Source organism: Thunnus albacares, chromosome 12, assembly GCF_914725855.1.
Source record: "Thunnus albacares chromosome 12, fThuAlb1.1, whole genome shotgun sequence".
Taxonomy (NCBI): Eukaryota; Metazoa; Chordata; class Actinopteri; order Scombriformes; family Scombridae; genus Thunnus; species Thunnus albacares.
In genome coordinates this window covers 21581661-21595369 of record NC_058117.1, presented here as the reverse complement: position 1 = coordinate 21595369, position 13709 = coordinate 21581661, and the positions used below count along the sequence as shown (strand labels likewise).

At 39.6% G+C, this 13709-nt stretch overlaps 2 protein-coding genes across 2 annotated transcripts; both read left to right on the top strand.

The window, feature by feature from the left end:
• The first annotated feature begins 1797 nt into the window (after positions 1-1797).
• On the top strand, positions 1798-6791 carry pnhd (pinhead). The gene is made up of 7 exons (XM_044368370.1): positions 1798-2422; positions 2936-3034; positions 3221-3360; positions 3691-3967; positions 4662-4843; positions 5717-5775; positions 6466-6791. The coding sequence occupies exons 1-7, from the start codon at positions 2371-2373 to the stop codon at positions 6614-6616; spliced, it is 960 nt and encodes a 319-aa protein (XP_044224305.1). The 5' UTR covers positions 1798-2370; the 3' UTR covers positions 6617-6791.
• Positions 6792-7906: 1115 nt separating this feature from the next.
• LOC122994116 (anti-dorsalizing morphogenic protein) lies at positions 7907-10671 on the top strand. Its single transcript, XM_044368630.1, has 5 exons — positions 7907-8733; positions 8835-8971; positions 9085-9207; positions 9314-9503; positions 10021-10671. Exons 1-5 carry the CDS (start codon positions 8319-8321, stop codon positions 10443-10445), a joined length of 1290 nt encoding a protein of 429 aa, XP_044224565.1. The 5' UTR covers positions 7907-8318; the 3' UTR covers positions 10446-10671.
• Positions 10672-13709: the final 3038 nt, after the last annotated feature.

Sequence of the window (13709 nt, the reverse complement as noted above, 5' to 3'; positions counted from 1 at the left end):
CTGTCAAATTCAGAATCCGATTCTTCTTCTTCTTGTGATCTCCTTTAGAGCGCTGCATAGTCAGGTACCTGCCCTGTATGTCACCAGCAGGTCTTTAAGGTCCTCTGATCAGAGTTTGCTGACTGTTCCTCAATCTAGGCTTAAAACTAAAGGGGACGATGCTTTTGAGGTTGTGGCTCCCAAACTTTGGAACTATCTCCCTTTGGATTTGAGATCTGCGGACTCTGTGGACACCAAAAAGCAGCTCAAGACCCATTTTTTTAAACTTACCTTTGTGTAATTTTTCTATTTTCTATCTATTCCTGTTTTTTATAGTTTCATGTTTGTATGTATGTTTATGCTTTATTTCCTCTGTGAAGCACTTTGTGACATCTCTGCTCTTGAAAGGTGCTATATAAATAAAGTTACTTACTTACTTTATCATCTGAGATTTTGAGAGATGAGAATAAACAAAAATAGGCATTAAAGCTGTCTAAAGGAAAGACACAATGGGCCTATACTCTAAGACAGTTGAATGGCTGGGAGAGATTCACAAGCAAAATCATTTTGTGGACAATATGTGATACCAGTAACACACGGCCAATAAATAAAATAAAGAAATAAATTTGTGTTTTTTTCATGTCCCCAAACATCATGCTGAATAATCCTTTTAAAAATCACCTTTGTAGATTCTTAAGAATTTCCAAAAGTGGAAAACATACACAGCAATTTGAGATTGAAAGTTCATTCTTGACCTTGGCAACAGCAGTTGGCACATCCTCACCATAAGGTCCATTAGTAGCTGTTCTGGAGCTTTCAATCACATCACATGGTCTTTGTTAGATTGTTTTTCTATCTGCTGTTTCCAATTTCAAGAAAAACACTTTCAGCAATCTCAGCTTTAAAGCTTATGTGGGAGAAAAGTCATTAAAGTGCTCAGAAAATGAAAATTTAAACATCCACAATTCATCTGATGAGGAAGGTCATGTGATGTGATCAAAAGCTACAGAAAATGGACTTTATGGTGAGATCGCTTTGCCAACATAACAGCGTTTAATTTGTTAATAAGTTGTGAGTCATATTATCAAACTCACAATGTTTTTTTTTAGTTGTGAGTCTCAAGTTTAATAGCCTGTGACCACTGATAACCTCTAAAATAAGGCTGCAAACAGACAGAAACAAAACAAAACACAACATTATATTCACATTATAAATAATATCACAGTTTCATAACCCCCTTAACGGCCTGAAACTCAAGCTAACTTTATAGAGTTTTTTCATATTGTATTATCTAGATAATTAAATCAACTAATTACTAAGAATCTGGGTTTTACCAGGATTATGATAGAATTTCAGTGTGATTTGTTTGCACTTAAAGAAAGGAATCAACAATTGAAACTGCAGCGAGGCGTCACCTTAATCAAGGTGTCTGAGTGCTGATGACTATCCCGACGATGATCCGTTGATCCTGGTGAAAATGAGGGGATCACATCAGCACATCAAAGACGGACTAACACCTTATTAAGATATGAATGGGAAATCAGTAAAATACTGAGATTATTATGCAGGCAAACTTTTTTTTTTCCTGTGATTAAAGTTAAGATTTTTAAAAACATGATGTAAGATGTCTGGGAAAGGAATAAAACAGAGAGTTTCTCCTTTTAGATGTTTAATTGGCAAAACATAAAGTGTATTCTTGGACTTTTTGCTATTATACTGTGTTTTTTCTTATATTTTAGAAAGTTACATGTGTGGAAGCATTTTCAATATATAGTATTTTATTCTTAATCTTTCCCCTTCCTCTGAGGAGAAAAAGAGGCAGAGATTTGAAGGGCAGTTCTGCGAGGTCTGGCCATTTGGTGTCATGTTGAATAAACACAAAGGTGCTGGGAGTTTTCTGAAGGGGAGGCTCAGGCCCCCACGCTGATCCTGTTTATGTGTTTGGGTCAGGTTTTGTTTTAAGTCAGAGGTGCTAAACACCTTCCCCCTGAGATAAAAGATGATTAATGCCTTTGAATGAGCGCCGCTTTAATGGCTCAAGGCTACTTAAGCACTTCATTAGGGTGAGCTCGGGCCTGGTTGACACACTCGAGCCACTGGATCCTCTCTGCTGCAGAAACAGACAAGAGGTGAAAACTCAATGCTTTATTTTGGAGGTCGCCTTTGAAGTGGCCCCTGGCTGTAAGAACACCATCACCACAAAGCATTCAGCATGGAAATTTGATTAGCTCTCCCCTTTTTTTTTTTTTTTTTTGACTCCACACCACTTTGAGACCTTGTTTTCAGGTGACATCTGGGGTTGAATCTTGATCCCGTATAAATATCAGAGGCGTCAGCGAGAAGAGGGACACTCAGGATCTGGCAGCTGACGAGCAGATTTGAACTAAAGCCATGGATGTACTCAGACTGTGCCTTCTTCTCCTGTGTGCCCTCCACCTGACCTGTAAGTACTGTTTGCTCTATTCTACTGCTGCTGTGACATTGATATAGAAACATGCTCTAACTGGTCTGACATCAGTCTTCTCAAATGTACTTGCGAATCCCTATTTATTTGGCTGGTAAGCATAAGTATTAGAAGTGTTTCTCATGTATAACTGCATCTGCAGAGTGAGGTGGGTCAAATTACTTTAAAACTGTTTTTTTTTCTTGCACATCCAAAACATATTAGATGTGATATTAAGATTTTTTGAAATTATGTAATTGAGAGTAAACACTTTTTAAAAATCTTTTCTCTAGAAATATTTTGTATTTGGGCTAAAATAATCCTGATGAATGTTTTTTATTGTCAACCAATGATGTGAAAGTACTTAGATCCTTGCACTGTTGTGTTCAAGTGTTTAACTTTTTGTAAAAAAATACTGTGATAGCATCTTACAAAAAAAGAATGCTGACTCCTTCTCAAGTAATATTATAACAATGTCAAGACACTGAATAGTGTTTGTGTTATGTTTTCCAGCAACGGGAGTGTTGAGCAAACACATCACAGATCACAGAAACCTGTTCTCACAGAGAGTGTGCTGCAAAAGACAGAGCCACTTTGTCTATATTGGCCAAGGTAAAGCCCCACATTTCTCCACATGGTCATGATCATCTTTGGCCATCAGTAAAACACATGAGTTTTAATTTGCAATCAAGTGCATGTGTGATGGAAATTTAAAAGCAAAGAATTAAATAATAACCACTGTAATAATAATCATTCCTGTCTAAAACCGAATATCTTTTGCTTTTTTTCTCTCCTCAGACATCTCTGGGAGTCCTGTCAGTGTGGATGTGGGAATGTGCAGGTCTCACTGTGGGGGGGCACCTAGGCCATCACATGAAGCAGGACAGCAGGAATCCTCAAAACATTCCTCAATGCTGGAATTTCTCAGGAGCAAAAAAGTAAGTGATGGGCAGTTCCCCAGATGCAGTTCCCCAAAACCACCACAGGGGTGCGCTGCAACTTTGTGATTATCTGTCAAGGCTACTTTATTGACTTACATGTTGTCAGTGTATCATAAAACATATAAGATTTATGCGAAATATCAGTACTAATGCAAATAAATTACCAAAATACGCGGAATCTTATTTTGCAGGGTCAATATAAACTGTTGGGGAGCTCTGTATAAACCACGCAATAAAAATATACCAACTTAGAACATTTGCACCATTTAAAGGCACAAAAACATGTTTTGACTTGCCTAACAAATAATTTCTCTCCCCTCACAAAAGTTGCGGACGCGCGGAGCTGCTGCTGCAGAGAGCTCAGAGCCGCTGAAGCAGCTGCCCTCCTGCGGGCTGAACCAGGTGTGTGAGCCGACCGGGATGCGCGTGGACCGGGTGCTTCTGTTCGAGGGGCCCCGGGAGGTGGAGGTCATCGAGGAGTGCCACTGTGAGATCAAGCTGACCCAGTGCATCCGCGTCCCCGCACTGAGGACTTATTACTCCGAGACGCCGTATGAGACAGTCATCGACGTGGGAGGATGCTCCCGGTCCAAGGGCTCTCCAGGTGTGTGTGTGTGTGTGTGTGTGTGTGTGTGTGTGTGTGTGTGTCTTTACCTGTCCGCCTAAAACAACAACCCAAACAGGAAGGGATGCTCAACAGAAGATCAGCTCATCAAATGTAAAACGCTTGACTGAGAGACAGGAAGTTCCCATAAAATATAGAAATATGGTTTCAGTGGTTTTAATGTAGTTTCAACAATGCAAAAAACATCTTTAAGCAGGTTTCATTGGAAAAGACAAAACTTTACACCCAAATTAAATGAATTTCAACTTTTTGTTTTAGTGCATTTCCACCAACAAAACTACCCTGATAAAAAGGGTACAGTGTCACTGAGTTAATGCATTATTACACATTGAGTTCAACACAGTCTACACTGGATTCACCACTATTTACTGAACTGATAGGGTTCATCATTCATACATTTTAACCAAATTCAAATTCATCATTGAATAGTTTTATGTAGCAATGAATCATTTTTATGCCTAATTGAACAAATAGGCCACTTTTTCTGCTGGGTGTTGAGACGTGACTGATGTAAACAAACATTTAACAGCATCAGGGGAAAAACAGTCAAGAGCTTATCCTGTGGTTTGAATTTTCCTGAGGCGGGACAATGTTTTTGTTTACGTTTGGATTATAATTTGGATCATCTTCCTCCTCGTTTGGCTCTAACTTTTCACTTATCACTCAATCACAGAGGGATTTTCCTGTGTTCCCACAAAGTTTGACTCAGCCTTGGTGGAAACTCCCAACAAAGTGGATCTCATCCAGACAGTTGCGGCCTGTGAGCTGAAGGAGAGCTGCTACAGGGTCCCATATGTGGAGTATTACTATGAAATAGTCCACCATGCGGACGGAGTCAAAGAGGAGAGACTCAAAGTAAGTCACTAAAACATAGACTCTTCTTTTTTCCACATTTATCCCCAACATACATTACTTCAGATTTAAATTTGAATCCAGCCTTTAAAAATAAGTTTTTTTATCTTTGATTAGCATGGCATAAGTAACACTAGCAGAGTGATTCACTGGTGATGCTGGTTTCACACTATCCTTTGTGATCAAGATGAGAGGAAATGGGGGGAGTACTTGGGTGCCAGACAGTAATGAAGTATTTTTATTCATCAGACGCATGTGTGGAAGACAGCACTTAATCAAGCTAATCCACTGGCTGGCACCACACATCCTGGTGTGAAGGAACTTCAGGATGTGAAGTTCGTGCACAATATACAACAATACACATGATAGATTGGGAGATTTAAGAAGAGTCACAGCTGTGTTTTTTCTGCAGGAAAACAAGATTGAAACCTTGATGTAAACCATTTTGTGGGTCATAGTGTTATACTGTCGGTCACGCCATGAAGCAAATGGGGAAACAAAAGGATTAATCTCCTCTCAGCAGCTCAGAACAGTCAACAAACTCACGTTAAATGAACTTCCTACGAAGTGCATTTGCAACCCTCTCAGTACCACAAAAATGTAAAGTCATTGTTTGTGATTTTAAAGGAAGATTTCCTATAAATGAAAGGCTTGATGAAGACAGCTAAGGTTGAATTCTTGGAGAAGCTATTTAGTCTCTCTTTTAGTCGTCTGCTCTGCTTCAGCAGCAAAGGTGCAAACACAAATGGCTCCTGCAGGTGTTGAATCAAAGCAGTTAACATGCTAAACAGCAGCTGGCCACCAACTCTACTGGGTCAATATTTGTGACCAGCTGTGAGCTGATTGCTCTCTCTCTGTGTTGCTAATTTTCCACAGGAAATAGATGTGGGCAGATGTATGGGAGGTTGCACTACAGGAAACCGATGCCTTCTCAGGTAAGTATGAACACAGCTGCTACACACACACACACACACACACAGACACACACCTCCTCTGCCCCTCTCATAACAATTGCCTGTGAGCTCTAACACCTTCTGCACTCAGCATGTTGGCCTTTTAAGGTTAATTCCTACACCAAATGTCCCTTTTATACCTTCTGCTTTACTTTGTGATTGTAGCAGACTTCCAACAGTGTTAATACCACTTTATCTTAAGTATATGAAAATAATAAGAAGTCCACATTCAAAATATAGCTTATAGTTCCTTCATCATGTAATTATAGTGACATTCTAAGGAGGAAAAGTATTGCACAAACAAATAGTCGGTCTTTGAATTTATTAATGCTGGTCTAATTGGGACTAATTCAAATATCTAATGTATTGCTCGGTTGTAGGTTATTGTCAACATATTATTGAACGAATTATAATAAGTTTAAGTTTAAACAGGAATCCTCCTATTTGAGACAATAAAAACTTAAAATATCAGTAGACAAACTCACAGGACAAAATAACTTCACATACTAAGTTGAAAGTCACAGTTTAACTGGAGATACTGACAGTAAGCTATATGTTAACTGACATTTTTCAGTGAAAGATCAATGTATTGGGACACAGACATACAGAACACAAAGTAGTTGTTTTATGTATTGCATAAAGTGATTTTAAATGGTTTTTTTTCTGCTGCAGGAGTCCATCTGATCCAGAAATTTGCCACTTGTGGACTGAAAGACAGTCCAATTCCTGCGTTCCTCAGGGCTATGAGAGTAACAGCTTCCTCAACCAGCATGGACAGATACGCACCGTCCTCTCCATCACTTCCTGCCTTTGCCAAAACTGAAGATAGCTCCCCCTACTGGAAAACAACTCCCAAGATCTACTCAGCTCCAAAGCTTTGACCCACAGTGGCTGCATAACCCCATCAAACAACTGGGACATTTGTTCAAGAATTTGCTACCCTAAAGTATTATTGTATTATATGTAATATATGTAAAATCCTAATTTTGTAAATAAATTTAATACCATAACAATCTGTGAGGACTTGTTATTGTACAACACATTTTGCACAAACTGCAAATAAAACATTTTGGAAAGTTATCCCTGGAATATTACTAAGAAAATTACACTGGTCCACCTTCAGATTACTATAGGAATGTAATGAATGTAATTAATATATAAAATTCTGGTTTGAGGGTAGAAAACAAGTTCATTCAAAAGAAACACAAGCAAGTATCGACAGGCCTAAAAAGATCATCATTTAAACTTTGAAGACAAGAATTTATGAAATCTGAATCTGAATCTAAATTTTAATCAGTATCAGACTCTTAAGTTTGAAAGAGCCAGGATGAAGCTTTGAAGAAACACTAGGAAGGACAACATGAAAAGCCAACCAATTTAGCAAATGTCCTTTTGAAAAAACACACGTGCAAAGAGTCAATAGGTCCTTATTTTGATATAAACGTGTGAAACAACACGTTTGTGTCACAGTTTTCTGTGTCTTCTAAAGACAAGAAGTTTTATGGCTTGCTTGCAAGGTGTCATGTACAAAAATACTTTGATGCCTTAAACGTTTACTACAGTGGGGGAACTTTTTTGCAGTCCCAATCTGTCTTTTGCTCGTGCGTAATTGTGCGTAAGGATCAAAAGCACCAAATGGCACAGCGCGCCATTCCTGAGTTCCCCCAGAAATAAATTGAGTTGGCTTTAAAGAATAAGTGAAAACAAGCAGGTTTAAAGAATTAAAATTGGACTTCTGAAGTCAGAATTGATGTTGTAAAATTTTGAGAAGCACTTAATTATTTGATATTTCTGCACGTAGAGAGGTGATGGCGATAAACTCTGCATCTAGACTCACATTTTACAGTTTACCTCCCACAGTCAGTATGAGACATAGTGCCTAAATCTCTAGGAGATGTAAATCTGCTCCAAAGTGTGCGAAGAAAATGATGTCAGATGAATTTTCTTTCAGGTTTAATAACATTTTTACCACCGCCACGCAGGAGGTCAGACCAGATGGAGTTTGGATGCTTTTACAAATAGAAAACTTCAAATTTGATGATTATCCAGCTGTAACTGAATAAGCAGTTATGTAAATCTCAAGACGTGTAGCCAGCGACACCCTTCTCTTTATCGAAGTAATTGGTTTCCACCTAAGACACTGTGCCCATTATTCTAAATTAATGGATTCATTTGGGCGCAGTTAACCTCCCATGGCGAGAGCACTTCCTCATGAGATCAGCTCAAAGTTTATTCGTTCCACTGTATCACATTTTCTTCCACTATAAATTGATAAATCAGACAAAACCTATGTTCCAAAAACAATACACTCTCTCGTCGTTAAGTGTCGAGCTGAATTTAGTTTATTTGAGGCTTTATTGCCAGACGTGGAGACAATGGGCTTGAATAAAATCTACAATCGGGTTCACACCTTGTTAACACCGCCATTAGTCTCCCTTTACATTCGCTGATTGGTGATTTACATTTGCGACCAAATAGCATCTTTACTGCTGTTTACCAAGGGTTTGGGGGGCACTGAAGAGGGAATGGGGGTATTTGATATAAAAAGTCGAGCTTCCTGGACACTGCAGTCACTCCAACTCCAAGTTGCTGGCTGGCTGTGTGGTTTGAGGACACCGATGCACCAGGAAACTACTCGCGGCTCAGATATGTTGATGTTTGTGATCAGCTTTGCCATTTTGGTGTGCACTGCTGCACGGCCTTCGCTCAACTACCTGGAGAATCATTTCACCGCCGAGAATGAGCCAGAGGAAGTCCGCTCAGCTGCCATAAAGAGACTTCTGGAGGTTTTTGGGATGGAGGACCCCCCTGCTATCCATGGACACAAGCAGCCACCTCAGTATATGCTCGATCTGTACAACACGGTAGCTGATGTGGACGGTGTGACCAAGGATCCTTATCTTCTGGAGGGGAATACTGTCCGCAGTTTCTTTGACAAATGTAAGATTCGAGCATGCATGCGTTTGAAACTGGCAGCTGAAGACAAATGAAATGTAGTCACGTTTGTTCTGGTCTCTAATGATGTGTAATTTCCATTGCAGTGCGCAGTGAACAGGTGGAGTTCAGGTTCAATTTGTCCACTGTTGCAAGAACCGAGAAGATTCTCACTGCAGAGCTCCATCTTTTCAAGCTGCGACCTCAGGCAACACTGACATTCAACAGACATCATTTCTGCCAGGTATGTAAAGCATTAAGTAAAATGATTAAAAAATCTGGATAACTGAATGATCTGATGCAAATTTCAACCTTGGATGTGACTAATTCTGTCTACATTAACTCTGTTTTACTCAGGTAAGTGTTTATCAGCTGCTTGACACTACCAAAAACAACAACACACAGGAGAGGAAGCTGCTGTCTTCTCGACTCATCCCAGTCCACTCTACTGGTTGGGAAGTGTTCACCATTACACAAGCTGTAAGTATCCACTTCTCTACAAGGCCTGCATTAACTACTGTAGTTGAATTCTGATCACAGCTGCCTAAATGTCTTTTAATTGACCTATGTGAACTTCTTTATGAAGGTCCGCTCCTGGATGGTAGATGAGGGCAGTAACCTGGGGCTTCATGTGGTGGTTCGGACCCTGGGAGGAAGCCCGATGGAAATGAAACTGATCCGCTTTGCTTCAGGACGCAACCACCACCAGAGCAAGCAGCCCATGCTGGTCCTCTTCACTGATGATGGCCGCCGCGCCACCACTCTCGAGAGCACAGGTGAGACTTGTTGATTGTGTTATCTGTAGTGCCGCTCTGTTGATTGATCAAGTCATGCCCAGTGATAGTAAAATAACAAGTGCAGGCATTTTGCTGATAAGCAGGGGTGTAGATAAGAATTATGGGGGCTTAGGGAAACTCCTCACCCTCCATCTCCTCTCTCCAACTTATCACCATCATTCCATCTGTGACAAGAATTTCCCTTTTCCCATTTACAACTCGAAAATGTCTTTACCTACTTTGCAAACCTATTCATTTACAGATCAATTATCACATGCATTTCTAAAGTAAAGTCAGGCGTCTAATGCTCAAAACCACACTTTCATTGGGTGTTTGCTGTTCAAAATCTGCCTGTTTAGGAATATCAATGACAGTTTCCTCCAAACTCTTTAAAGGACCTGCTGTCCCCCTACTCATCCACTACATTGCTTAACTTTGCATTTTGGGAACCTGCTGTAACTCTTAGAATATATAAAATAATGTGTTTTCTAACAAATTCTCTCCTTTCCTTCACCAGACCCGAACGACACCGCAGCCACTTCCAGCCTGCCCCAGGCCCCCATATCCGGTCCGTCCTCCCGCAGCGCCCGCTCCCTGGACTACAGCGAGGAGGAAAGTGTGTCTATGCCCTGCCAGCGCCTGCCCCTCTACGTGGACTTTGAGGAAATCGGCTGGTCAGGCTGGATTGTGTCTCCCCGTGGTTACAATGCATACCACTGCAAAGGCTCCTGCCCCTTCCCTTTGGGTCAGAACATGAGGCCAACCAACCACGCCACCGTCCAGTCCATCATCAACGCCCTGAAGCTGATCAAAGGCATCGAGACACCGTGCTGCGTGCCTGACAAGCTCTTCTCCATCAACTTGCTATACTTCGATGATGATGAGAATGTTGTGCTGAAACAGTATAACGACATGGTGGCTGGAAGCTGCGGCTGCCACTGACATCTCTTAACTGGTCACTGGTGTCGGGCTGCACAGATTAAAAATGTAAATCGGGTTTTGGTACAAGCTGCCCTTTAAAACTCAACTAACGTGTGCTGAGTCCCACATGTGGCATTGTAATATATGTAAATAAGCAAAAATTATAATATATGACAGTGATAGAAGTGATATCATGTGAAAGATGTAAATGTGTATATTTTATGTTTTCTGTTGTGAATGATTATGCAGTCAGAATAAATGGTGTAAAAAAAAAATTTTTCAAAATCGTTTTCACTGAAAAATATGACATTATTCTTGATTTTTATGTCAGGGCAGCTAAATGTTTAGCTGCCAAAATCATCCAACAATTAGTCAAAAATGTCCTTCATTTAGTTTGAGTCAAATACTCAACAACATGTGCTGGAACAATGCTGCCCAATCTTGCAGTATTTCCATTAAGAAACAATGAAAGCTGAAATGAAAAAAAACATCAAAAATGCCAGTAGTTTCTGCAACAAAAATTTGATTCAGAAAAAATGTTACCAGCCCATTTCAAACTAAATCCCTTGCAGATAATATGTTGAGATTATTATGTTGTTGCATATAAGGGACTTCATGGTGGCACAGGGATACACAGGATGTATTCCCTCCACAAAAACTCCACTAAACAATTAATTTTCTGTCCCTGTGGCCCAAATTTTCTTTTCTTACAAAAATGCTGTAAATTGAATCTCTGCAATTTCAGTCTTTTATGGCTGAAATTATGATAGAAACTCAACATCCTGTTAATGAAGTTGTGTAATGTATAATGTAGAGTATAGTGAAACATTATCACAACATTTTATTTCCTTTACATTAGATCAGATCTTTTCCTGACATTGTTTTCATTTTCTGTAAAGGGATGGATTTTATCACACAAAATATACCCATTGCCCAATAAAAATTCTCCTTAATTGATTGAATATATAAATTTTACTGGAACGTTTGTGATGAGGAGGGCAGTCAAATAATATAGGATACAATAACTACTGTATATCAAGACAAGCTTCATATGTTTTTCATGTAAATAAAGTGTTTGTAGTTGTACATTAGGAATCGTATATTGATAGTAGTTACTGATTCCATCATATGTTTCCTTTAAAATTAATTGTGCTTGAATCAAAAACTAAGACCTGTTGTTTGAAGAACATGAAGTTCGGCATCATGGCTCGGCTCAGTCAGCAGGTATCACTCAGTTTTCTTTCACCAAACATTCTTCTGCAGGACTTGAACTCATGTCACTCATGAACGCAACTCATGTCTGCACAGATGCTGCACTATACCCACACCAATACCCAGTGCCAGCACTTTGGCGGTCATCCTCAAATGATCTCTGTCGACAAGCATCCAGGGAACGCTGAGGTTAGGAACTTGTAAGCATGACTTGACTGCAATCGAGTCTAATGTGTTTGAAAATGCAATCAGGCTGAAAACTGAACAAGTTTGATCGTAATTAATTGCATTGTGTAAAGTCAGTGATATTTGGGCTATGAATATGGAGGCAGAGTGCTGTACCATCCATGGTCATGGTGGGCTCCTATAGGAAGCATGAAGCGTGTCGTCTGTTTATCTATGTTGAGATTCCTCTGCAGACAGCGACAGGTGATGGTAATGTTACAGAACTATGAAAAAATCCCATTTTCAAATCTGCAATCTGACTTCTGCAGTGTTTGTTTTGTATTGTCTCACAACCAGAAAAGCTTGGAGCTTGTTGGCCTGGTCGCCCACTTGATATTTTTATTTCTCTTTGTAAATGAAGAATGGAAGACCGACCACAAACCTGAAGGGATTCTTACATGTCACAATAATATAGATGAGAATAAGTGAGATACAGAGAAGGTGCTTTAGTAAAGTAAATTCACTGTATGGGGCAACAGTAAGGGCATATTTTAACTTCATTGACATCTCAAACTTTAAAATGCCACATGTTAGTTTTCTTGCTCTTACCAGATGACGATGTTCACCAGATGCATGGTAGCTTTATTCAGGCAGTCAAAGAAGTCCTTCAGAGGTTTTCCTTTATTCTCCATACCACCCAGGATGAGGCTGAAGGTGATGCAGAAGATCAGTAAACCCAAAATAATGACCCTATCTGAAGTGCTTGGCATCAGCACTGTGTAATCTATAGCGGTCCCAGTAATACCTTTACAAGTCATGATACTCTCTCAGCACACCTGATGAGATGCAGAAATGCATCCATAGTCTGCACAGACCCCACTTTACCACCAGAGGACACTGAGGTGTTCCCAGTTGATCTGACCGGCTGGTTAAGAACAAGCCAGGGGGGGCATCAAGTAATAGCCTTTCTGTCTACAGATAACATAACTGAGATAATAAGATGTTATAATTTATAAATGTAATCCCATGTTGAATTACTATCATTTTGCACTATAAGTACGGTGGCTCAGAGGTGCAAAACAACATTTCAGAAAACACAACAAAACTTAAAACATCATTCATTTTGATGTTGTGTTTTCTGATTTGTTAATAGTCAATGTGTTCCCTGAAATGATGTTTTAAAAATGGAGCAAGATTTTCAGTTTTACCTGCAATTATTTTTTACAGTATATAACAACAAGCATGCAAATACAAGGAAAACATTTTGACATGGTAAACATACTCTTACTTGAACATTTTGTACAGTGGTTTAGACTGCATTTTATTAGGATGGTTTCTAATATTTTGTCCTCCTCAGCAAATAGGCTTGGACACAGGCAGATAATGTTAAACTGCGGATCTGACATCACTAGATCAAACATTTTATTGGCAAGGTTTGATTAACAATGTGGGTTATCTGGAAGGTGCTATTGCCTTTTTAATTAACTGTAAAGTAATGCTTTTTGTGGCACATGTGTTAACATTCAGGGATCTATCCTGTAATTTTGCTTTAATATAAAAGTTGATGTCCAACCTGCCATCAGACTAGAAGCATCAACATCTCCAGCATCCTCATCAGCAGCTCTCCAGGAAAAGTGAAGTATTTAATGACTCTGGCTGTCATGTTACTGGGCCGCAGAGCTTCTTCTGTGTCTTCTGTCTCTTTCATGAAATGTCAAACATCAAACCTGCACACCCTTAAAGTCCACCTCGCTTCATGCAGGGTACGCTACTTCCTGCAATGTCACTAAACATCGGCATGTGACATAAATTGAAAGATGCAGAATTATCTGATATGGATGTAATTCCTGGGGATATTGGACAAAACATTTCAAGAAAAACAAACAAAAAGAAAATCTGAATAAAACA

Excerpts from the sequence above, each read along its gene's own strand:
- pnhd (XM_044368370.1), top strand. The coding sequence starts at position 2,371 with ATGGATGTACTCAGACTGTGCCTTCTTCTCCTGTGTGCCCTCCACCTG. Across the intron at positions 2,423-2,935 it reads GTGTGCCCTCCACCTGACCT|CAACGGGAGTGTTGAGCAAA; the intron begins GTAAGTACTGTT and ends TATGTTTTCCAG. Across the intron at positions 5,776-6,465 it reads GGAAACCGATGCCTTCTCAG|GAGTCCATCTGATCCAGAAA; the intron begins GTAAGTATGAAC and ends TTTCTGCTGCAG.
- LOC122994116 (XM_044368630.1), top strand. The coding sequence starts at position 8,319 with ATGGGGGTATTTGATATAAAAAGTCGAGCTTCCTGGACACTGCAGTCA. Across the intron at positions 8,972-9,084 it reads ACAGACATCATTTCTGCCAG|GTAAGTGTTTATCAGCTGCT; the intron begins GTATGTAAAGCA and ends TGTTTTACTCAG. Across the intron at positions 9,504-10,020 it reads CACCACTCTCGAGAGCACAG|ACCCGAACGACACCGCAGCC; the intron begins GTGAGACTTGTT and ends TTCCTTCACCAG.